The sequence below is a fragment of the Schistocerca serialis genome, chromosome 1 (assembly GCF_023864345.2).
Source record: "Schistocerca serialis cubense isolate TAMUIC-IGC-003099 chromosome 1, iqSchSeri2.2, whole genome shotgun sequence".
Taxonomy (NCBI): domain Eukaryota; kingdom Metazoa; phylum Arthropoda; class Insecta; order Orthoptera; family Acrididae; genus Schistocerca; species Schistocerca serialis.
Window position 1 is genome coordinate 487,953,255 of NC_064638.1, and position 26,933 is coordinate 487,980,187.

At 34.5% G+C, this 26,933-nt stretch overlaps 1 protein-coding gene across 1 annotated transcript in view; it reads left to right on the top strand.

Annotated features, from left to right (window-relative positions):
- LOC126473857 (AP-1 complex subunit sigma-2) overlaps positions 1 to 9,953 on the top strand; it is a 64,475-nt gene extending 54,522 nt beyond the window's left edge. Inside the window, exon 5 of the mRNA XM_050101188.1 lies at positions 6,969 to 9,953. Coding sequence (XP_049957145.1) covers positions 6,969 to 7,013 — 45 coding nt within the window. The 3' untranslated portion in view covers positions 7,014 to 9,953. The remainder of the gene's footprint in view (positions 1 to 6,968) is intronic.
- Positions 9,954 to 26,933: the final 16,980 nt, after the last annotated feature.

Below are 26,933 nucleotides of genomic sequence, written 5' to 3' on the forward strand. Positions count from 1 at the left end.
TCTTTTGACATAAGTCTTTTTAGGCTAATAAGTTCAAATGAACAATTTATGGTAGAATCTGATTCATACTTCCTAATGATTTTCTGCTCTGAATATCTTCATTTTCTAACTTAAAAACACAAATAGGATGTAAGAAAGAAAAATAGTAATTGACATTCTGATGGCTGATAAAATGTTTGTTTTGCAGGATGATGATTCTTCTGGAAAAGCTGGAATTCTCGGGAATTACATTTTATCTGGATAAATCAGGGAAATTTCATAAAATCTCAGAAAATTCTGTGTTTCAACCTTTGATTGAAACAGAATTTATTGTTTTATGAACGACAAATTTTAAAATACTTATTATTTCAAAGTGTATTCATTCCATATAAATTATCGATATTTAAAAACTGCAGTTAAACTGCTGCTTGTGGCTACTATATAGTTCAGCTGAGATTAAAGAAAAGTCATTATTATGTTATGCTGCCCTCCCTCCCCGTGCTCACCATTAATTAATTTCCATTAATTTATCAGGAGCTTCTTGACTCCATCTTCCTCCTCTCACCTGGAATTCTCAGGGATTTTTTTATTTTTTATTTTATTTTTTATTTTTTTTCCTCCAGTGGTTTCGTTGTTGAATTGAAATATCAACACAAGAATTGAAAACTGTGTCTTGAAAAGAGTGTATCCACAGTTCTATGATTTGCAGTAAGCTCACCAAAAAATTTCTTCACTTTGTGGATATATTTTGAGATCAACTCTGGACAATGCTCCAAACTTCGCTAGTACTATTGATTTTTCTACTACAATTTCAAAATAGTTTCTTAAGGTGACTTGATTATTTCTTGCAGCTTGAAGAAGTTGGAAAGAACACCTAATTGAGCACTATTTCTTCAGAATCACTGTAACATTTGTCAGTTGCAATAGTTTCACTCAATTGTTAGTATCGAACTGCAGAAGCACCAAAGAAGACATAAATGCATTGTATTTTCTGTTATAAATGTTGCAGTTCCATTTCATTCATGACTAAACTGTTGCAGATCCACTTTATTTGTGACTGAATGATTTAGTACTGAATTTAAGTCATGTGTTGAATAATGTATGAGCTCAGCATTTGGGACAAATGCTTCAATTCTTGACTGTGGACCTGTGTGTGTGCGCCATTCATAGATGCAGCATTGGCGTATCTTTGACCTCTGCAGCTGTCCACTTGTATGTTGTCATTCTTTTCTAAATTAGTTATTATTTCTTTTCCAAAACTCTCAGCATCAAAGCCCCTTACCTCATGGAATTCCTTTTATTTCAAACTGCTTACAATGACACTAAGTTGGTCCTTTCTTGATACAACTGGAGTTGTGTCTACAGTCAGTGAAAAAATGGCTGCTGTTTAATTTCATGGATGACCCGTTATGAAACACAATTATTTAACAGTTGTAACACATCGTTTTGAATTTATGGGCTTTCACGTGAAAGATTTACCTGGAGAAGAGACATGTGTAGAAAATATTATTCTAGAAATTATAGCCTTCATTTGGTTGTGTCCTTCATCGAAATGCATATTAATGGTTTTGTCTTGTTTCCTCATGCTGTAAGTAGTAGATGGATTTAAATGTGAAGCACAAGTTTTGTGTACTTTTATTTTCTTGCTTAGACCTTGCGTCATTAATTTGTCTATTGTGCCTTGCATTTTCTCCACCTCCAAACAACCGTCTTGCTATACAGTATACTGTGTTTAAAGTAGGGGAGAGCATACATAAAATTGTTCAGTTTTGTGGCCTGTATTAGTATAATTGTAATAGTAATCACAGTTGAACGATCTTTTGGTCTCAGTGTCTCTAAGGAAAGGGCATTGAGGCTTGCCTGGCATGCTGTTTATAAATTTTAGCTTAGTCTCTTCATTCAGTTTGCCTTGGAATAATCCTTTATCGATGCTAAAATGTGCAGTTTGCTGATTATTTTGAATTTGAGTAGTACAATGTCTTGCTGGTGAATCAGTGTTTATTACTGGTGGTCCGTTTTCAAAGCTAGTATTACATTCTCTATGAACTTACAAAGTGTTAGAATCTTCCCTCGTTGAGTTTTTATGACAGTACTGACTTTTACTTTCAACTTTTAAATCCTCAGACGTTTCTCTGATTTCACTTTTGTCACTAATTTTAGTAGATATCTCTTCTGGGCATGTAGCTGAACACTGGATGCTTGTATTTATGTTCATTGTCTTTTTAACTTCTTCACCTTGGCAGACTTCAATTTTCTGTATTTGAGCTCTACTTAAATATTGCCTATTACTACATATTGTAGTTTTAACTTAATGCAAACATTTAAGAGCAACCCATGTAAGAAAAAACAGCAATAAGTTTAAGATTAATGCGAGTACACTATACAAGAAGAGTAATTAAACTGAATTATGAAGATGCCTGTTGTAAGCAGTTGTAATATCAGGATCATTTTCTGTTGGCAGTTCAGATTAATGCGAGTACACTATACAAGAAGAGTAATTAAACTGAATTATGAAGATGCCTGTTGTAAGCAGTTGTAATATCAGGATCATTTTCTGTTGGCAGTTCACTTGCTTTGTAACACTACATCCATTACAAAAATTAAAAAAAAAAATGAACTTATTGATTTATTATTGGATGGATAAAAAACTACTCACCAAGTGACGGCAGGAGGATAGAAATATAAAAAAATGATTTAACATATGCAAGCTTTCAGAGCCAGAGGCTCCTTCATCTGGCAGAAGGGTTGAAGGGAAAGGAAGAGAGGTGACCAGAAGAAGGAGCCACTGGCTCCGAAAGCTTGCATATATAAAACCCTTTTTATATGTGTGTTTTCCTGCCGCTGCTTGGTGAGCAGATTTATTGTGTGTCCAATTACATCACATTGTCAAAAATTGATTATTTTTGTCGTTGTGGAATTGTTACCAAAAGGGCCTGTCATTTTCAATACCAACTGAAGGAAATACGCAGTGACGTAGGTAGTACATTGCTGAGTGCTAGCTGACGTAATAGCCACTGCTTGTGTAAAAAAAAATAGCACTGGTGAAATCTGTACGCTGCATGTAGTGCTGGCCGCCATACACTGTAACATTCTTGTTAACATTAAACCTGGAAAGGTACAAAATAATTGCTAGCACACTTCTGTTTGCATTTCATACATGAGTTTACATGGCTAAATTATAAGTAAGAATACATTTTTAAATAAATCATACTTCTGCATCCCCTTCGTGTGGTCACCACCTCCCCCTTTCCCCCACCCCTCCTGCACAGCAAGGCCATTATTTACGCCGCTGGTTAACTGATTTCCTTTCTTATCTTCTGTGAACAGGGAAAACCGACTGTAAGGAATAAAAATTCAGTTCATTAAAATAGCTGTCTCTCAACATATATAGAATTTGTCATCGTGCCATTAAGGGAAGAAGCCTTAAAGATCACAACTGAGTGAAATTCTGAATATATTCCATTAATGACACCATATTGTATTGAAACTGTTAAAATATTAATATTTTATTACATATTACAAGTTTTATTTTGGTGCTTAAAACATCACATGTATCATTAATGGCTTGATGTTATGGACTACATTACCTTACCATCGATTATTATTTGGGCCTCGTGTCAGTAGTGTCCTTAAACTTAGATAGGAAATGTGAAACATTTGTAACAGAAGTCAGATTGAGAACATACTAGTGTACACTTTATAGTGGCTAAAACAGAATAATGATTTTGGGGTGGCCATATGTTTGTGGGCTTGGAGATAATGGGTTGGGTGTTGTAGGGTAAGTAGGGTAGGTAGTGGTGATACTGGTGCTGGTGTTACTGTGATTAGGTGGCAGGGCAGGGCAGGGCGGGGGGGGGGGGGGGGGGGGTCAGTTTCATCATGCATTATGGCCTTAAACTTAAAGAAATAGATGAAAAATAATTAGGTGTTGGATAATATAGTTTGGAGTCTCAGTGATAAGGTATTAATTTATGCCTTTTAAATTTGACTGTTTATTCCTGTTTTTCTGGCATGTACATATTTGAGGCTTTCCAAACTATGGATGAATTGGAACAAAAAGTACATCTAATCTAACCTGAACACACCTAACAGCAGTGTTCTAAAGTGGTGTTGTGTAGTAACTGCGAATAATTCTTTCAAGTGGTATTGCCACATTTTGGAGTGCAGGAGTCATGAGTGGGCCTTCATTGGTTCAGACAAGATACAGAGGCTGCAGGACACAGCCTTGTTATGAATGTTACACACCTTAGTGGGCATCCCACCTGTCCTCTGGTGATACAAGATGTTGACGACCAATGTTTATCTTACCTGTCATATGTCTCAAAAGCTGCACATCCAGAAACTAGCGATGTCTGAAAAAAACGAAGCCTGGAAACACAGGCAACCCTTGTGGTCACTGGGATTGAGAGAACTCATTTCTGAGTCATTACCATTTCAATGTATCACATCGAAGCCATCATTTGCATCATTGCTGTACCATACATAACGTCCATTTGTGAAATATCAGTTTTCATGTGTCAATATTTTAGACTGATTTTCAAAATCAAAGGTAAATATCGAAGTGCACACTCCGGTTATATCAGGAAATGTTGAAACATTTTCTGAATCCAAGCACGTGTTGTACTACAACAGATGATCTCTCATTTTCAAGATCCCCTGCATGCTGGTTGTCACACACCGCAATAGCTCTACGATGGTTGTAAAACAGCTTTTGTATATTTTCAAAGAATGGTTTGTCTCCTTAGCCCAATAGTTCTGCCTCACGTGTCAAGTGGGAAGGTTGCTTGTTTCTGCACCACCGCAGCATCGTGGACACCTGCACAGCTGTTTCTCAGTGTTGCTTGGGTCTTCATGTGTTTCACGTGTCGTTTGGTTTATGGTATTATTTGTTGTATGTCTGTTGGTAGTGGCGTAGTCCGCTTCATAATGTCAACCTTGCGTTCAAAGTGTGTTCTGAGAAAAGGTACAATAGCTTTAGTTTTGGCAAATCCAAGCATTTCATGCAGCCTGTGGTTTTGGAGATACATAACTGGGCTGTTGATACCATTCACCTGACATCTGATAAAGTCCATAAAGCCCATTTTGATTCTGGTAACTATGTTTTTTTCTTTAAGTTTTTTGATTCCCTGTAAGTCGGAAGGTTGCTTTTGTGTCATGGTTCTCAAGTTCTCTTTAAGCATCGTTATGGTTCCGTAAGTATGGTGCTTTGTGCTGAAGCAGAACTGAATTGCACAATATTTCAAGTGTTCAGTCTCTCACTGGAGGTTGATGACAGATTACTTAAGGAGCTTTTGCTTCCTTAAGGTTATGTGAGGAATATAAGATCTGAATGCTGCTGTTATTCTGGTTCAGGTGACACTGCCATAGTTTCCTAAATAAATGTTTTTTGTTTTTGTTTTTTTTTTTTTGTTTTATATGTTACTGTACTATTTCAGTTGGCACAACGTTATGATGTTAGACTGGAATTTAGAAATCAGCCCATTTCTTTGTCAGACTAAGTTCCTTATTGGTCTTATTAAAAATGGAAGGGAAAAAAAGTCTGTACTTTCGAGGCAACAACATACTAATTATTGTGTGTGTGTGTGTGTGTGTGTGTGTGTGTGTGTGTGTGTGTGTGTGTGTGTGTTTTTATTTCATGAAACAAGCATGTAAATTCTTGAAGTGGGTACTGATCTCCTGGTAAAAGTTTTTTGGGAAAAAGAAATCTCTCTTCAGCTTCTTACATTGTACAGTTTTCTGTGCTACTTCTGATGGCTCTTTCCATGCTTGCATTTATAGCTCCATTTATTACTATATTACTACACTATTGAAGAATGGGAGATGAAAATATCAAGCTACTCATATTGTTCTTTAACGACCCATAAGAATATCTAACATTATGTTAGACTTGGTATAAAATGATCTCCATGTTTCCCAGATATCATTTAGTGGTATTGTGTGAGGCACTTCACATATTTTGTAAGTTTTTTCATGTGATGTAGATTCTGCAATGAAATTGTGAAAGTGCTGACATTGAGATAGAGGGTAAACATTCTCCAGTATACAAAGTTATTGAAATAGTACATTAGTGAGGACTCCTTTTTATCACTTTTATTTACCTATGTTCAAATGTGGAGATATTCACTTGTATGGGAATGTCATACTGGATTTATTTAATTTTCTTGGTGCAATACCTTTCCAAAAGACAAGCTTTGTCAATTTCATCCACACGTTTTTAACATAAATGACTGTGTTTAACTTCCTTGCAAAATGATACCTATTTTTGCGTATTCATTATCATGAGTCCAGATGAGGCATACTATGTTTTCCCTGCTGCTAAAACTTTAGTCAGTGTCATACGTGTAAGTTGCTATCTCGTATGGCAATTTTGTAGTATCAGCTGACTGTGAGGGATCTTGTTGAATGCTTTTTATTAAAGTAAAAATATGATGTCTGCTTTTGCACTTAGAGCATTTCTTGAAGCATATCACCGTGTTTGCCACATGAAGGTTCTCAGTTATGAAAAAGAAAAGGTTATTCATGAAAAGTGATGCTCTTCTAGTGTGCCAATAGATGTGAGATTCAGAGATTCTGTGCTCACAAGATTAGAACATTTGATTTAACAAGCAGTATTCTGCTATTAAATAACTGTAGAACCTACATGTTATTAGAGACTTATCCTGTCCTTGTAGCAGCAAAATTGATTCTCTTAATAACAAGTTTCTTGTAGGCAGCTTGTTTGGCATCCTTTAAAATATAACCTATTTTGAATAGGCCTATTCATTAACAATATTGCTGACTTCCTGCAGCCGACTGTTGCCACATTTTCTGTGATTTCTGACTGAGGAACTTCAGACATTTATTTTCGCTTTGTAAATGTCAGTCAAAATCATGGCCTGTCTATATTTGAAATTTTTTAGGTTTCATGATGTAGTTGTTTTATAACAGATTTTGAATATAATTACAGAATTAATGAAATCACACTATTTGTTAAATTCTCTTCATTGTAGGAAGAAACACCACAAGGCTTTTTTGAAGATCATGGACTTGGTTAAAACAAGAACGCCTGCATCTCCATCTGCTTTGCGGAATGAGCTTTTTGAATCCATGTTCCAAGAAAGACATCTTTTCCCTTCTCTAAATGATGCAGCAAAGTATTATTAGATGTTTTGTAAAACAGAACTTCATAAAGAAAGTTTTGTAACATAGAAAGAAAACGCTTTCAGTATTTTATGTACTTAATTTTAGTAAGATATTTAATCAAAAAGCAGAATTTGCCACATTTTTTTTCTGTTGTGTCACTGTTTCATTATTATATTTGATGTACTTGTCATTAATAATCAAAGTTTGTCACGCTTATATATGGAAGTATTAATACTGTATAAGTAATAAATTGCAAGTACTCAGATATGTATTATGGTGGGTGTGGAATGTTTGATGATTGTGTGAATACTCTTGTGCTAATATTTCTCAATTTTGGAAGAGGTGATTGGGAGTCCTCCAGTTTCCCCCTCCTCCTCCCCCTCCCTCAACCTCCCCCCTCCCACCCCTTCCATCTCTCCTCACCATGTTTCCCTATAAATGTGCTTTGACTTTCTTGTTGTATGGATGTGGTTCTGTGCAAACTAGTAGTGTTTAATGGGTATAAAATGTTACTGACAATTGGTGAGGGAACTGCATACAATATTTTTTTTTTCTCTTCCTGAAGATTAGAGCTGTGCATTTCACTAGATTCAGCTTGTTGTGCCATCCCAGAATCTTTACTGATTGAGGAAAGTAGCTGCTTGGCTGAGTCAACTTGCTATTGAGTTGAGATCAACTTGCTGGCACCAGAGCAGCATGGCTCAATACACTGATCATATCTGTACAGATTCTTGGTCAGGCCTACTATCCAATCACATCTACATGCTAGTACACAAACTGTAGGATTTACTCATCAATTGTGTGTACCATACAGTGCCTTGCATCCATTTGCTACAACCCTGTGAATCTCTAACACAAAATGCCCAACACTTATCCTTCCTCTTAATACTGTTGTAAAATATGAACAGTTTTTTTATGGGTATACAGTATGTACTGCTTTAGAGAAAGGTGACTGGTGCACATACTAAATATGAGTCATACCTCAGTACAAATAGTAGACTGAAGGTACAAGTAAACTCAATATGGAACACAGCACCACGTGGTAGTGGCGAAGTGGTGGCTCAGTAATCAGCCGTAGAGGCTAGCCTTCAGGGATGGGTTGAGCAGGCTGAATCCAGCTGTATGCATGATGTTATTTGACAAGCAGCTCATGCTGAACTTCATTTTTTGTGTTTCTCTCTGTGCAAATGTTTGTTGAACAGAGAGCAATTGGTGCAATAAAAACATTCCACAGCAGATAGAGTACTTATTTACCTTATATTAAATTGTAGAATTTAGCTTGCTAAAAACTTATACACTTTTGTTGTTCTGAAAGACAATAATGGGACTGCCCATATTTTGACATACCAGTTTTGTTATAAAAGAAATATGCATTTAGTGATTTTACATAATGTTTGTTACATTACATTGGTTTACAAAACAGGTAACACAGCTACATTTACCAAAAAGCTTTTTACAGTTGGATGCTTTCATTGTAACTTTTTATGCAACATTAATTTCAGCTAAATTCTAAAAAGAAGAGTGTTGGTTTTTGTTATAATGTGGGTAAAACAAATTGTATTGTCTTGCAAGTGTTTACAGGAATTGTTAGTGTCTGAATGTGTATTTCAGTATCACAAAGTGTTATAAACAGTGGTGCAGATAAGAGCAGCATGAAAAAGTTTATACATCTTGAGTTTTGGAACCCGAATTAATTCCTGGAACAAAAGAAGGATAGGTAAAAAAAGGAAAATATATTTATCATAAATATACAAATGTTTGGCTTGAGGCTAAATAACTTAAGCCTGGTGTTAAGTTTGTCTGCTCTTTGCTAAAGGCTTTGAGCGACTATGACCTTAGAAGCTAGAGACTCATAAAATTTTTTCATGTTGTTCCCTGCTGAATTTGCACATGCCATTCAAACATAGATATCAGTTTCATTTATTTCTCATAAATCATGTGTTGCACTCATTTCTTTTCAATGAACAGTGGTCTTGTGACACTCTTCAGTGAAGATTGTTTTGACCAGATACTGTTGTTTGTACAATGTTAGGTATTATATCTGTAATGTTACACACATGACAATTATATATGGTAGAGGGCTTTTGCTCAGGTATAATTGCTACATATTTTATACTTGCGCAGAATGCTGCTCTTGTTAAAAATGTTTACTACCGGATACCAGTTTTAATCCTTGCTCGATAAAGTGCAGTAATAATTATTGACCCTTTAAATGTTGTTGTTCTAATCTTGTGCTGACCATGCCGGGTTGAAACAGTTTTCACACAACTTCTAATTGTAATTTGTTAATTTATCTGGCACAAATCAAATGATGTATACCCAGAAACTTAATCCAATTCATCATTTATGTATGTTAAATTTTGGAAGTTGTTATTGTGTGGCTATCATGTAAATGGATTTTTTTAGTTTTGTTTTTCTTTGTGATAGCACAGAGCCTAGAATCTCTGACTGTTTCTAAATTTAGTTACAATTATGAATTTTGTGTATTTTTTTATAATAGTTTCTTGCTGGGAGGTCTAGTTTTTCAGTCCCGTGACTGTGTAAAGTGAGTGTTTTTTGTAAGTGTATTAGATGGAGATGTGGTTGTTTTTATATGTTTTTGCAGATACTTTTACTAAAAGAGGCATTGATGTGAAGTGAGATCATTATTTTATTCCTGTTATGTAGAATTAAAGCAGAGGTGTTCTGTTAGTGGAGCATGTTGATTACTGTTCAGACATGTACATTTTATGAAACAGATAGCTTTGGATATGTTTGTTAGCCAATTTGATTACAGTATTGGCTGTGTATATGTAGTGTTTAAATATGTTACTGTATGAAATGTGGGAGAGTGATTAAAGATTGGAAACTCATCTTACTTAATTCATTGGTACCATTAAATTGTGGTTTATTAATCACACATTAAATGATCTTTTTTTAAGCATGACTTTTATACAATACGTTTAAAATGCAGTCTGCAGACTTAACATTCTCTTTGAGGCACCAGGGAAGATTATGGCACGGTAAAGCCGCTGGAATTGCATTTGGGATTGGTGGGTTTAAATTCAACCACCCAGCCTTCCATATTTAGGTTTTCTGTGAGTTTTCTTGCATCACATATGGTGAAAGATGGTGTAGTCACTTTGAAGAGGACACATCCTGCACCTTCACCTTCTTGTCAAATTTGAGCCTGTGCTCTGTTTCCAGCTACATCATTATCAGTGGGACATTAAACCTTCATCTTCCTTCATTTTTTTTCTTTTCATTTCTTTCTTTTGAGGAGGGCGTCGTAAAGAAGCTACTTTTCCATGACTCAAATCTGCAGTGTATATAATAACATGAAATAATCCGTATTGTCTATTCTGTGTTACCAGGGTGGAACCAATATGAATGAGTCTCTTGAACTGTGAACGTACTGAATGCATCATGTATTCAAACTTCTGTGATCCAATGAAGAAGGAAATGGGAGGTGGGATGCTGACCTGTGAACATCAGTAGTTGCTTTGATGAACAAGAAAGAGGGAGCACTCTGGTGTTGAAATTCATTGTTATGTGTTCCTACAGCTTGGGTAAAAGGAACCATAAGGGCTTTGTGTGATGCATTGGGGATTGTATTATTGATATTGATCCTTAATTTATGAGGATATTATTAGCTCCACACCCTTTGAAATTGCAGTGCTGTTTTGACAATTTTAAACATTTTCCATTTACTACACATAGGATTTAATTAAACATGAGTTGTACACATTACATTTATAGCAAAGATAGTCACCAAATTGCCAAAGCCATTAGCTACTGACATTTATTCTTATTAATGGAGTTAGTCATAATGGCTCTTTAAAGTTCTTGATTAATGTTGTAATTTTAATAAAATAACAGGTAGTAGGAAAGCAAATTTGTATTTCTAGAATGAGATTTTTACTCTGCAGCGGAGTATGCACTGATATGAAACTTCATGGCAGATTAAACCTGTGTGCCAGATCGAGACTCGAACTTGGGACTTTGCCCGTGAAAGGCAAAGGTCCCGAGTTCGAGTCTCGGGCTGGCACACAGTTTTAATCTGCCAGGAGGTTCCAAATTTATATTAAACATTTTGTTATTTGGTGTACTGTACAGTTCCTAAAGCCTATCAATTCAAGCTCTTCTTACGTAATATGCCAGCTGACAAAAGTTGGCTGTAAGCGGTAGCCACAAGTATTATGAGTTTTAAAGGTGTTTGACCATATATTTGTTCTTGACTGGCAGTTGATTTTCAAAAATATGTATGTTGTAGCATTCTTCTTCTCCTAGAAACGATTCTTCTGAGAAAATAGAAGACATTTATCATTAGCAATTATAAGTTCAGGAGAGATTTATTTACGGAAATCACTCGTTTCAGGGGAAGGGACAGGGGTGAGGGGCTGTAGAACTTTTTGTAAAAGACATGATACGATGTGTGCATTTCACAGCTGCTTGCAAACTAAATACACCTTAAAAGAGCAATATGAATGGGGATTTTGAGAAAATATGTCTGTTTGAATAAATTTGGATGTGAAATTTATTTTAATTTCTGTATTGCGAAAATCATGAAAGATAAGAATCAAATAAGACTAGCAGATGTGGTGTTAAATCATAATGAACAATTACAAGAGCCCAAAGTGAATTTATTGGGTGAACAGATTACCATTTCTTTTTATGTAGTAAGGTTAAGAGGGCAAACTAAGAAAAGTAATTATTTCAGTTTTCAAATTCAAAATTTTATTGTTATTGCTACAAACATATGAGACATATGCTAATGAGTAAAACCTTATGTACCTCCTTAATAGCATGTTCATCCAACTTTTGAATGCAATACAGCAACTATTTGATGAGTTCTTGATAGGTTTCCGTAGGTGAGGGACAACAGATGTCTCAATACAGGTTATGTGATTTGCACAAATTATGGGCCTGGAGTTCGGTGGCATCCTGCAGCATCCTGGATGCGTTCCGTCAAGTTCATATTAAGTCAATTAGTGGCCGAGGCATCAACATGAGTTTGCTATCATGGTCCTCAAACCAGTGTATCACAGTTCTGGTCTTTCCATACATGCAGCTATCCTGCTAGATGCTACTGCCATCAAGTAAGACATCTAGTATGATCTGTCAATGTGCCCCAGATTGTTATTGCAGATCTCGTGAAAGTTCAAGTGAATATCTCCCATAGCATAATATTGACCCTACTGGGCTGTTTATGTGGCACAGTGCCAACCATCTGCCTGGATAATAGTGTATCTGGATATGAACATTGACCCCATTCAATAAAAAATGTGATTCATCCAACCAGGATACACATTTCCACTGATCCATGGTTCAATCTCACTCATCTCCTTCCCACTACAGTTGTAATTGTTGATGATGATGACGATGATGATGATAGGTCACTGTGGCAACACACAGATATCTTTTTGTCTTCTGCTGAATTCCTTGTTCACCAGTGTGCACCAAATAGTGTGCTCTGAAACACATGTGCCTGTACCAGCATTGTACCTTGTCATCAGAATTGTACCTTGTCATCAGATCTGCCACTGATCACTGTATCCTGTTTTACAGAACAGGCAAGCCTCTTACTTTCTTTCCTCTGATGATGTGTGGACGGCTCATAGCAGTAGCAAGCCAACAATTGAGCAGTTATAATGCTTGCATGATGCTAATTTCCAAATGCTGGGACATAGCAGTCTGACTGTTATTAAAGTCACTTATATCAGCGGGTCTCCCATCTGCGCCCATATTGTCATTAGAACATTTTCTCATTCCTCTCTCCCCTCGCTTACCTACTATTTGTAGTATGTCATGTGCCAGCGGTGCCACCAGGCAGTATTTGTCTTACAGTAGACAGTTATCATAATGTTTTGGCTGATCAGTGTATTATTTATGTCTCTTCAGTGAAGTACTTAGTGAAGATGCTTTTTATACAAATGCTATGAAAAGACTGTTTTAGAACATTGAATATATTAAGGAAAAAAAGATGACTCTTGTGTATTTGTCTATGTCAATTTAACAGCTGTTATCCATGTTTTTATAGAGGACCAAAAATAATCAGTATTATAGTATATATAATACCTACTTGCACCAACTAGATTCTTTCTCCACACATTCAAGGGAAGTGTAGTGCGATGTTCCAGATTTATGTTCTCGTAGCATCCCTAAACTGCATATGATGAAAACTGGAATGGTTCCTCAAACAAGGTAATAGCAGTTTCCTCTGCCACTCGAAGCCTGAGCTCTGCTTTTAAACACTGTAATATCATCCAGATGATTAACCTGTTATCATCCTCTCATTTATTTTGGGCACCACTTTCAACCAAAAAATGTGAAGGAAGTTATATAATCATTAACTTGGTTTCCCTTTACATATTTGGTTATGTGTTGTTTTTCCAAGTAGTTCAGCACAGTGTGGTGCAGGAGAACAAATCATGAATAATAATATATTAATTTTATATGTAGGCTGTCAAGGAGCCAAGTTTGAATTTCAGAAGACTGAATACGAGTGCTTGACTTTTAGTACCTTATATTTTTCCTTGGATTCCATAATTTTGTTATAATTTAATATTTAAATGATATAACTTCCATGGAATCATTTAAATATTGCAATTAACTTACATAAAATCTTAATGTTAAACAAAACATTTTGCTTGGCTGGTGTGTGTGTCGCAGCTAACTGCTAACCATCATAATAGGAATATGTTTCACTGATTTTTTTGTTGTCCACTGAGTTATCAATATAAATGACCTTTCTTATACATCATTAACTTCCATTTTTACTAAAATAAAATAACCTATGTCAAAAAAGTGCTTATCTAATTGCAGTTCTGGTTTAACAAGCAGCACAATGTACTGTTTTTATTGCATCAGCTTGAGGGGATCCACTTAAATGATTTGTATTAATAAAGATGCTGCATTAGAACTGGACAGTTACTTGCAGCCTAGATAATTTTTAAATGGTTCAATAATTAGTTTTTTCAAGAAATTTATTTTGATGACATGAATGAGAAAACATTATGAACATATAACAGTTCACACAGAGTGACTGTTCTCAAGAAGTAACATCTTTATTACACTATTACTTGGAATACCAAACATCATGTTGAAATTGCTGGGTATGGGGGGGGGGGGGGGGGGATGTATCAAAGTTATAAATATGCCATTTCTAACATAAATGAGTTGCTCTGTTACAAGACATGTCATTCTATAAGAACTAAATTTTACAGGTGACGCAAAAAACTTATGACATCCGAAAGGAATCTAAAAGTCCATGAGAATTCATAATGAATGTAGCGAATAAAAACTCTATACTACAGAACCAGGGGGAGGATATAAATTAAAATAATTTCAATTAACAAAGGTTCCAATACAAAAGCATCAGCGAACTTATAACTAACAGACCAGTTAACAGCTGCAAGTGCATCAAATTGCAACAGGCAATAAACAGCTATAAAATCTATGTTAAATTATCTTTTATGTAAAGCAGAGGAACACTATTTGAACTCTCGTATACACGCGGTTGCCTCATTAAAGAGCCGAAGAGTAGGAACAAATTGTCAACCTTGGAATTAGGTAGAATTCAAATCTCTGTCAGAGAATGTATCAGTGTTATTAACTTGATTTTCAGTTAAGATAAGAATGTACAAATAAAATTTAAACAACAATGCCCATATGGCTTGGAGTAAAACAGCAGGCAGTAAAGTCAACTTGGGTTAATCATGAATACAAAATAAATTACACATAACCAGCACATACAGGTATAAGATTCATAAATTACCAACACGGCCCAAATCCGGTTGGCAGGAATTAGACAACCCAACCTGAATAATTGTGGCAAAAAAATCATTGCATTATAAGTTAGCTAAGTTGGAACCACTAAACTCTTAAAATAAAATTGGGGTTGACACAAACTTAAAACAATATATCACATGTAGTTTAAAGAATGTTATGGCAAGTGGACAGCTCCAAATAACTGTTTATACAATCTACACACTGAGGTGCTAACCAAATAAGTCCAACAGACACTGATGACACTGGCCCACTAATCCCATGTTGCCTATGATTTATGTAAACACAACAGACGAAGTCCAAGATCAGCTTCTGTCAAATCTGAGAACATGCTTTTTGGACGTGTAAGTTAGTAGAATACAGACTCATAAATCCTCTCGACATCATATTCAACTTAGTTAAATGTTCATAGCATCCACGTGCCATACAACTGACAGCACTTATTCTCAGATGGTCATTCTGCAATAATTCTTGGTGGTAATTAACGGAGTGGAAGTTCACACACAACACCATTAAATAGGCACCTTGGTGGACACCCATAACCCCTAGCGGTATGCAAAGCATTGCTTAGCTACACAGGCAAGGAGATTACATCACACTTTTGAGTGTGCACAGATCATTCCTCTAGACGCAGACAATTTGTGTGCACTGATTCCATCTGGGAGGGTGAATAGGAGGCTATGACCTTATACTTTAAGTCTCCTTAAATCCATAATCAGTAGCACCAAGAGGGTAATTTTGTTGATTAATGTTAACTAACTTACCTTAGGCCAGAATACCTTGATTGTCCAGAGGTGACATGGTGCCATGTTACTAATGCTGAATCACTTCTGTTGGTGTAGAGCTACACACGTGCCATACCTCAACATGAGTTTGATAGGTGTGCCAGTTCCAGCCAAGATAATGATCTTATCACATCTGGTGTCATGTTACACACCTGAGCTCCTTGGTGCCCCCATTCCTCTCCTCCGAGGAATAACTGGGAATTGGTCAAGGTCATCCAGAACAATTACTCAGGCAGTAGTGTCCTATGAAATAAAAGTGGTGACAACACACAATCCCCCGTCCCGAACTCCCTGCCATGTCCGTGGCTGAAGCTACTGCCAAACAGTGATGGGCCGCTAGGAGGGGAATACAGAGATTGCCATCATACTCCTCCCCCTTCCCCAAGGTGGGTGATAAATCCTCAGCCCATGCTGTAGGATCAAGACCTTATCCAAAGATTGTACAGATGTGCAACCTGCTTAGTGCAATTGGTAAGGTACTAGCAAATAACAGAAAAAAAGATAGTGGTTCCCATTATTACCAGCTGATTGTGCTATATCAGTTGCACATTCTTTATATGAAAATAATAAGACAACATCAAAAAACATTTATTTCTCATTCAGTCCGGTTTTTACAACCTTCATATCAAGTTTAGTAGGAGGTTGACCATCAGCCTTGCAGTCTCCATGCAACTGAAAATGCTTATTACAGTAACTGTACTTGGAAATAAACTCATTGCCCGGAAACACTGGAGGTAGCTAACGAAATGTGTGTGTAATGTCACATAAGGTAGGCATCAGTTCTTTAGGAAAAAGGTAGTAATTCAGTCCATTCAATTTATAGTAATCATCCATAAGTTTCTTATAAATTTAAAGAATAACCTTATATACATTTGTAGATTTAAGCCATTTGAATATGTGCCAAACTCTCCATATTGTCGAATCCATAGTCTTCTAGCTGCACTGTCATCACGTATTCTGGAGCAATTTGTTCCAGAATATGTAAAATGTCCAAACTTAACAGGTTTCCCATAAACACCAATGTCCTGCAATTGTCATTCTCTATTAACAGTGTCGTAATGGTTGAGTGCAGTGTGTTGAAAGATGCTCTGGTGTGAGACCTTGCAGTGTACACTCATACCTGCATGTAAATTGGTGACTGAAACCACTTTTCTCATCACATTTAGCATCTGGTATTGTAACCTTATTAATTATTGTCATGCAGGGAACTGACTGCAGCACACTCTGCATGGTTCATCTCATATTCCTGGTACTAAAAATGATGTACATATAGTTCTTCATTTTTTCATTGTTTCACACATTGCTATGAATGTTATATATATTAATGAGGGTTTAAAATATCTCTGTATCAGTTGAGTAAGAACTCTTCAAGGAAGAAGACAGTGAACTGTGCATCTTAGTTAACCACCTCAATGCAGTTGACACGTATTTAGTCGTGTAGAGTTAGTAAAAGAAATAATGTGACTATAGATGTGTGAATTTAACACACATCTCGTCATCTTCCTGCAGGTGAGGTGAAACCATCATATTTTAGAATAATGTCACTTATGGCTTAAACATCATCATCAGCAAATGTGTTAGTGTGGGAATGATCTCAATTCATGAGTTTCACCCAGTGCTGGTTTTTGAAGATCCTCGGTATAGCGATACCAAAGTCATAATATCCCTAGATGAGTGGATTTGCATATTTGAAACTTCGGTGAAAATTACCACCATGTTCAATGTAGTTGGTTACACTCCCTCAGTGATACTAGGAGATCACATGATTGCCTCAGGTACAATTAAAATTTATGATGAAAATAACTGCATGCATCTACAGGAACAGACATTTGAGAACACTATGTTTGCCAGTCATGGAATTCAGCATTCTCTGGACAGGTGGCTTAGTGTTCAACCATATGTGTACAGATTCTATGAGAAAATGTGGACCAGTTTGATGGAACTGATGTGCTGAACCCCCAAACTGTCAGAAGAACTCATTGCCCAGCTGTATGATGCAGGCTGTATATTGATACCAGGGAATATGTATAAACCAACTATGCCTGATGTGGGCACACAGAACGAATTTTTTGTTGTCTTCAGTCCAGAGACTGGTTTGATGCAGTCCTCCATGCTACTCTACCCTGCACAAGCTTCTTCATCTCCAGGTAACTACTGCAACCTACATCCCTCTGAATCTGCTTAGTGTGTGCATCTCTTGGTCTCCCTCTACAGCTTTTACCCTCCATGCTGCTCTCCACTACCAAATTGATGCCTCAGAACATGTCCTACAACGTGATCCGTTCTTCTAGTCAAGTTGTGCCACAAATTCCTCTTCTCCCCAGTTTGATTTAGTACCTCCTCATTAATTACGTGATCTGCCCATCTAATCTTCAGCATTTTTCTGCAGCACCACATTTCGAAAGCTACTATTCTCTTCTTGTGTAAACTAGTTACCGTCCATGTTTCACTTCCATACATGGCTACACTCCATACAAATACTTTCAGAAATGACCGTCTGACACTTAAATCAATACTTGATGTTAACAAATTTCTTTTCTTCAGAAACACTTTCCTTACCATTGGCAGTCTACATTTTATATCCTCTCTACTTCAACCATCATAAGTTATTTTGCTCCCCAAATACCAAAACTCATCTACTACTTTAAGTGTCTCATTTCCTAATCTGAGTCCCTCAGCATCACCTGATTTACTTTGGCTGGGATTTAATAACATCAGGGATAGGCTACAACACTGTCTCTGACCCTTCCCAACCACTGCTTCACTTTCATGCCCCTCGACTCTTATAACTGCCATCTGGTTTCTGTACAAATTGTAAATAGCCTTTCACTATTAGACCCCTGCCACCTTCAGAATTTGAAAGACAGTATTCCAGTCATTGTCAAAAGCTTTCTCCAAGTCTACAAATGCCAGAAACATAGGTTTGCCTTTCCTTAATCTATCTTCTTAGATAAGTCATAGTGTCAGTATTGTCTCACGTGTTCCAACATTTCTACGCAATCCAAACTGATCTTCCCCAAGGTCGGCTTCTACCAGTTTTTCCATTTGTCTATACAGAATTCGTGTCAGTATTTTGCAGCGGTGACTTATTAAACTGATAGTTCAATAATTTTCACACCTGCCAACACCTGCTTTCTTTAGAATTGGAATTATTATATTCTTGTTGAAGTGTAAGGGTATTTCGCCTGTCTCATACATCTTGTTCACCAGCTGGTAGAGTTTTGTCAGGGCTGGCTCTTCCAAGGCTATTAGTAGTTCTAATGGAGTGTTGTCTAATCCCAGGGCCTTGTTTTGAATTAGGTCTTTCAGTGCTCTGTCAAATTCTTCATGCAGTATCATATTTCCCATATCATCTTCATCTACGTCCTCTTCCATTTCCATAATATCACCATCAATTACATTGCCCTTGTATAGACCCTCTATATACTCCTTCCACTGAGCAAGGAGGCGCAGTGGTTAGACATTGGACTCGCATTCAGGAGGACGACGGTTCAATCCCGACTTCCTTCCCTAATCCGATGAGACCGATGACCTCGCTGTCTGGTCTCCTTCCCCAAAACAACCAACCAACCTACTCCTTCCACCATTCTGCTTTCCCTTCTTTTCTTAGAATTGGTTTTCCATCTGAGCTCTTAGTATTTATACAAGTGGTTCTCTTTTGTCTTTTATAAATAAATAAAAGTGTAATAGCAGTATGTGTTTTCCTTCTCTCTATAAAATCCCCTCAATTTAGTGCAAACCTGTAGTCATAACCATGGCTGAGCAGACAAAAAATTTTCGTCACAAGGACTTTGCAATAACTGACTGTTCCTGCAATGATGCTTAGGAGAAGAAAAGATTACTCCTTCCCAATTTCATGTGTGCATTAATTACTGGTTCTTCAGCATGTGGAAAAACTTATTTGGCTCTATTACTGCTAATCCACCCTGAGAGAGTCCACTTAAAACACTTTCATATATTTTCAGAAACATTATTTCAGCCCAGTTAGAAGCTATTCCAGGAGATTCTGCACGACATCAATGGAGTACATAATGTACCAGACATTCAACGAAAGCAGCAATGGTCTCCCACGTGAAAAAGTCAAACCAAATGCTGTTATCATATTTGACAATGTTACAGTGGAGATGCAGAACGAGATTCAAAAATACTGTTGCTTTGGCTGCTATATTACAGTAAATGCCTCTTATTTGAGCCACACGTTCTCAAGGATCTAAAAGAAACTGAGTCAGGATAATACAAACCTCCTTACCACTTTGAAATGAGACAGTTTAAATTTAAGGCACATTTACTATGATCGTGTAGGAGCCGACATGTCACTGAATGACTTCATCACCATAAGTGGTAATTGCAGGAATAACCCACAGTATTATTTCCTGGTTATTGATAAAACTAGTAAATTAAATGATGGCCAGTGCAGACAACATTTCCAGGACATTCTGCTTACAGGATAATGTACCAGTATGTAACTGCATCAGTATATTTTTTGGTACAAACAGGTTTGCAAGGTTGTCACTCATTCTGAGAGTGTGATGCGCAGACTGAAAATTAACATATGTCAACAAAAAAACTGAAAGTCTTAAACGCTTAGTAGTTATGACATGAAAGTTCTGGACCATAGGCTAAAAACAAACAAAAAAAAAAAAACAAAAATTTTCCCTGGATTTCTTATTTCTCAATCTAAAGACCCCAGCCCTAGATGACAATAAGTTAGAGATATAAAAAATATTTAATAATATTTTACATTTTCAATTTTTAATTTTGCTCTAATGTGAAAACTCTAATTTTATTGTTTGATTAAAAATCAATATTTGACAAATTTATTCAGTTAAATTCGATTTTTATAAATTTATTTAAAAAATTAGAACTAAGAAAAAAGATAAAAAATTTAACTTAAGAAAATAAAAACATTAAAAAATTCTAAAAATAATTTATTCAAGTTCAGTAACATGAATAGGATGATCTTTTATTTGTTTTTTATCTCAATATATAAATTTTGTATTAGTAAAACTCTAGTTTCTCTTCATCTTCTGAAAAGATTTTTGTATAATGACCTGGAAGTATGATTTTAAATATGTCTTCTAGAACTAATGTAACTTTTTGACCAAATTTAGTTATTATAAGTTCAGCTTTTGAAGTATTATAAGATTTTTTTCAATTCTTTTAATTTAGTCAATCATCCTTGAGAGACATTATTGAAACTATTGAGCTCATTTAATAGTTCTTCAATATTATAGCATATGGTTATTGATTGATTTATTTGTTAAGTAAAATACATTAGATTTAAAAAAAATAAAAAATGGGGTGAAGTTTCAACAATAATACAAGGATCTGGCACACTTGAAACCGAAAGTAAATCTTAAATGTTTTCAGCATAAAAATCACAATTTATAGTATTTCAAAATTAGTTTCTTGTTAATACGCATAAAAGAAAACATGTACACCAATTTAAGAAATTATTGAAAAACATATAAACTCAAAGGCTACTGAAGATAAATAGACAAGAACATATTTTATTTATAAAAAATTATAATAAGAATGACTTGAAACGTAGAATTTTAAAAGTATGTCAAGAAATTTGTAAAACAAAAAACTCATCTAGATTCCTCAAAAATAAATAATTGGCACAAGGTATAGCAAAAATTAATTTTATTTACACATAATCTCAATTTCAGTTTTTTTAATTGCTTCCCTTTGTTTTCATTTACCCAGATTGAAATACTTTACAGAAAAAAATTAATTTAATTGAAAATTCACTACATAAAACAGAGGTTTTTCAGCAAAACTACAGCCTTGTTTGGAGAAACCCTGGGCCATGCCGGCCTCTCCAGCATCATCCAAATAGATCGATTTTTGGTAATTTCTCAGCGAAATATTTATCGACTTTAAAAATACAAAAAGATAACATAATCTATATCAAGAGGGCTATCCAGAGAAATAATATAGAATAACATATTCTAATAAAATTTTACCTAAATTTTTTTAATTGTATGTCTATGTTGAAAGTCGTAAGTTTAATTCTTTATTCCATAGGAAATTATTTAAGCCAAAGGATCGTTAGGAATTTTGTCATTAAAAGTAGCACATAATTTTGAAGTAGTTTTTGTATGGGTCAAACATTAATTCTTGAGACATATTTATAACTAAATTGGAAAATCTTCTATAAAACTGAATGGATTTACATTAACATCACCATTTAATTGTGTTACTCTTCAAATCTTGGAAAGCATCATAAGCCTTTAAAAATTGTGTTACTCTCTCAAAATCTCTGAAAGCATCATGAGCCTTTAAAAAGTTATGTGGAGTATCTAGATTGCACAATTCTCAGGGAAAAACTTATTTCTTCTGTTCTTTATATAGATATTCTGTCATTTAAGGTAATCGAATAAAGAGGAATGAATTAACTGAATTTTTCAATTCTTTAGGAAAACAATAAAGGTAAAGTAAATAATTCAAATTCTCCAGAATTATAGTAATTGGTGTTATCTAACTCAAAATTTCTGTTTTCATTTAATCCCACAATGTCTGTGGTTTGTGTTTCGAAAAAAGAAACGGGAATATTTGTTTTTTAGTCTTTCTGGTACTAGCTTGAGAGAATGTTCTACAATTGTTTTTCATTCTGTAGAAGATGTGGTTGCATCTTCAACAACAGTCTGATTATGGTCGTCCCAGCGGAAAAAGGACTTGTTTGTGCTAGAACTCCAAGTAAAATCAACAGTTAAATCTCATATCACATAATTTCCTTGTAATCTGTAAAAAATCCACCAAATAATTCTAAAGTATAAAGTACTTCACTTTTCTTATTTTTATCTTCCCATTATTAAGAATATCGGTTCCCATGGTTAACTCATTGGTTAGAGATGAAGTTAATCCGATAAGGCCTGATGAAGAAGTAAATGGATGTTCCTTTATTTATGATTAGAAACTCGAAAAGTTTTGTGACATAAGTATTGATTAATTTTTAACTGGATTTTCCATTGTACATTGGATAATCTTTACCACCAGCTCTAATAATGCTTAAGCTCATGTAAAGTTGTGTGTGGTTAGGATGAATCCAAGCATCTCCAATATTTATATTAATTTCTTTTTCCTTGTTGGGTAGATTTAGGTTATTTTTAGTTTTCTCATTCACAGGGAATGAGTAAAACTGGTAACTTTCAGACTCATTCATTTAATAAGGATAAAATTTATTAAGACATTTCTAAAATAACTGTCACAGTGGCACCATTAAAGTCGATTAAATTATAGTTTTCATTAGTTATAGAAATTACTATTCAGCATTTGGCTTGAATGAACCAATAATATTAGTTTCTCGATGAAAATGGTCTTATAAATTTTCCATTGGCCAAATTAAAATTTGTGTTGATTAATTCGAATGGAATGATTTTAGGAGGGTTTTGCTTGGCTGGAGTAATTTCATTACTAAAACTTAAAAGTTTTCCAATACTGTCTTCTATGTTGTTGCTGTTGTTGTTGTGATCTTCAGTCCTGAGACTGGTTTGATGCAGCTCTCAATGCTACTCTATCCTGTGCAAGCTGCTTCATCTCCCGGTACCTACTGCAGCCTACATACTTCTGAATCTGCTTAGTGTACTCATCCCATTGTCTCCCTCTACGATTTTTACCTTCCACGCTGCCCTCCAATACTAAATTGGTGATCCCTCGATGTCTCAGAACATGCCCTACCAACCGATCCCTTCTTCTAGTTAAGTTGTGCCACAAGCTCCTCTTCTCCCCAATTATATTCAGTACCTCCTCATTAGTTATGTGATCCACCCATCAAATCTTCAGCATTCTTCTGTAGCACCACATTTCGAAAGCTTCTATTCTCTTCTTGTCCAAACTATTTAACGTCCATGTTTCACTTTCATACATGGCTACACTCCATACAAATACTTTCAGAAACGACTTCCTGACATTTAAATCTATACTCGATGTTAACAAATTTTTCATCTTCAGAAACGCTTTCCTTGCCATTGCCAGTCTACATTTTATATTTTCTCTACTTCGACCATCATCAGTTATTTTGTTCCCCAAATAGCAAAACTCATTTACTACTTTAAGTATCTCATTTCCTAATCTAATTCCCTCAGCATCACCTGATTTAATTCGACTACATTCCATTATCCTCGTTTTGCTTTTGTTGATGTTCATCTTATATCCTCCTTTCAAGACACTGTCCATTCCGTTCAACTGCTCTTCCAAAGTACCAAATTACAGCAATTACTGTCTGCTATATCCATACTTAATTTAACATCGCTGTCAATAGTAACTCTACTGAAATTTTTATCTTATTTAATGTAAGTATTATGTTTTTTAATATTAACAAATTTTTCTAAATTTCTGTCGATTCTCCATCAAAATATAATTTGTTATTTTTTGAAGTAATGATAGGGGTTAAAAAATTTGTATAAAAACCAACTAATGAAACATTATTATAGCTTCCTCTTACAGGATAGATGATGTGTTTTTTGAGAACAAATGACTTACCACTTAACTGAAAATGATGGCTCATTTAATACTAAAAGAAAATTATACAATGAAAAGAAATGTAGAGAGACCACTTCAGCTGTCACAAAACCGACTGAAGTCCACAACTAAGAATTCCAGGAAAGAAATAAAAAATAAACACAATAAGCTTTTCAAATTCTATTTTATGTTGTATTATAGGACCAAGTGGTTGTGAAGTAAAAGTTAATATTTTATAATTACATGTTACCTCATGGATGGTTAAATAGGCATAAAGGTAAACATTTAAATATTTATTCTAAAAGTTTAGATCAGCTGAAGTATTGGGAATTTATAAAAAGTTGAAGATAAAACTAATGAAAAATTGCTACTTTTAGTGAAAATATTGGTGAAATCTAATGACTGGAAGACTTTCAAGCTAATTTAGTTGTAGTATTCGATGAGTTTACTCTAAAAAATCAGGGTATAGTTACAGAACATTTTACTAGAGTAAGATATGAAGGACTATAGTTGTTTTATTTATCCCATATATTTTGGAAAATACGAAAACAATTACAAGAGATAAGTTTTGAACAGGTTTTTAGACAGGATGACGCAAATTTACCATGAGTTTGTTGGTGGTGATTTAAAATTCTATTATTTTAAGGAAATTCCTAGTAAATATTGGAATAATCAGTTCAGGGTTTTTTAAAATAGATATGACGAAAAATAAGTGAAGGAAAATAGAGAAATAAAATTAAAGATTTTTTAAGAACAAATGGGAAACAATCCAGTACTCTTGATTTCATAAACATAAAAGTTAAACAAGAACATTAAAAGAAAACACTCATTAAGGAAAATGTAACACTAAACAATTTTTGTTACCCTTAATAAATGTTTTCAAAGTATGACCCAGAGGTTGTTAAAATATGAAGTAGAAAAATAAAGGGAAGAATTTAAAAAGGGAAGAAACAATCCAGAATGGAATACAAAAAATATTAAAAATGAAGATCAAGCCGTTATTGATGTGATATAAAAGATAAAAAAAAGGAATTGAACATTTAGGCGATGACAAACTGAAAGCTATAAAAGAAAATAGAGAATTTGAAAATCGAAAGGTTCCTTATAACCACTGATATTTAGAAGAATTTAACAATAAACCAACAGTTAAACAGTATGATGGCAGTTATGCACTAAGTGAATGTGAAATAAATAATTTGATAACGAATTATGAGGAGGAGGTTAAATATAGAATAAATTTAAAAGAAAAGAACAGGAAAATCCTTAAAAAAATAAGTGGAAGAATCCTAGAATACATTAACACAGTGAAGGTCAAGTTTTTGGATTAAGATCTGTAGGTACATTTAAATTCATTGGTGAATATCCAGTAAAATTTGATGGAAATAAATTAACAATTGGTGACAGAACACTGGAAAAACCTGATGGATTGCTATCTTTTAACAAAAAAACATTACTACTTTGTTTATCAAATTATGGCGATATTTTGTACCATCCAGGAGCAATATATTCACATGAAAATCCAAATAAATTTAAATGAAAGTAGAAGTTGAAGTGGAAAAATACAATAATTTTATAACAGGAATTTTTGAAGTTTATTTTTCAAGTTTAGATGAAAGAAATGGGAAAAGTTTAATTAAAAGTATACAGAAAAATCAGTTGAAGGCATTTGGTTGAATGATGTTAGAAATTTAAATGATAGAGTAGTAGTAACCCATGGAGAAAAATTAGCTGAAAATAAAAAAAAATTCACAATGAAAACGCAATAATGAAAATGTTTGCAAATAAAATTAAAGAATTCAATATCACTAATCCAAAAGAAATCCCATATATTATCAGAATTTTGAATAATTTACCACATAGTTTCGGGGAATGAGAAAACCATGGAAAAGGTTTAATTGACATTTTAGTTGACACATTACCATTCCAAATGCATCTTTCTCATTATGATTTCTGTGATCCAGGAACAAAATTAGAAGAAGGATTAGCTAGAGAAAATCCAGGAAAATTTAAATTAGATAAAGCTTGTAAAAAACACGAATCTTCAATGAAGATAGTAAAGAATTATAAAATGAAACAAAGTGGGTAAAGAACAAGAATTAACAGCAAAAGAAAGAAAGTACACCTAAGATTTTTCATTACTAGAAGATTTAGTTGCTACTACGGTTAGGAGAATAATGTTTGAGAAAAGATAATTAGGATGGGCTTCAATAAAAAATAGTGATTACAAATTGTTAAATAAAACATTTATAATTTTTTAAAATATTAATTTTATTAAATTCTTATAAAATTTTAATCTATATGAATGATTGATTTTGGTCTCGAATATTTTTTGCTACATAGTAGGAAAATTAAACCATAAGCAATTAAAATTATAGCCAGTATTGGTCAGCTACACAGTATCAATAATTTTTTTACCGATTTTCAAAACAGAAATTGGGATTAGAAAACTGGTTGAAATTTACATTTAACATTAGGTATTCGTCTTGTGAAAGAAATTAGAGAATATTTAATAAAAAAGAAAGAAGTTTCTCGATTAACAAAATATGAAGGAGGGTTTCTTCCATTATTATTGGTGGCATGATTTTTATCTACTGCTGGAACATTAGCCACAAGAGTTGACACTACCTAAGAGAAGATATGAAAAAAAGTTGATCAGGAATTAGAAAAAATAGATGCAATTTAGCAATGAAAAAGAATGACACTGGACTAAAAAATTTCTAAAAATTAATTAAAATATATAATAATCCTTTATCAAATTTTGCTATAGGAAAACTAGCCACACCATTAAAAGTTAAGTATTTTAGAGATTTTTTT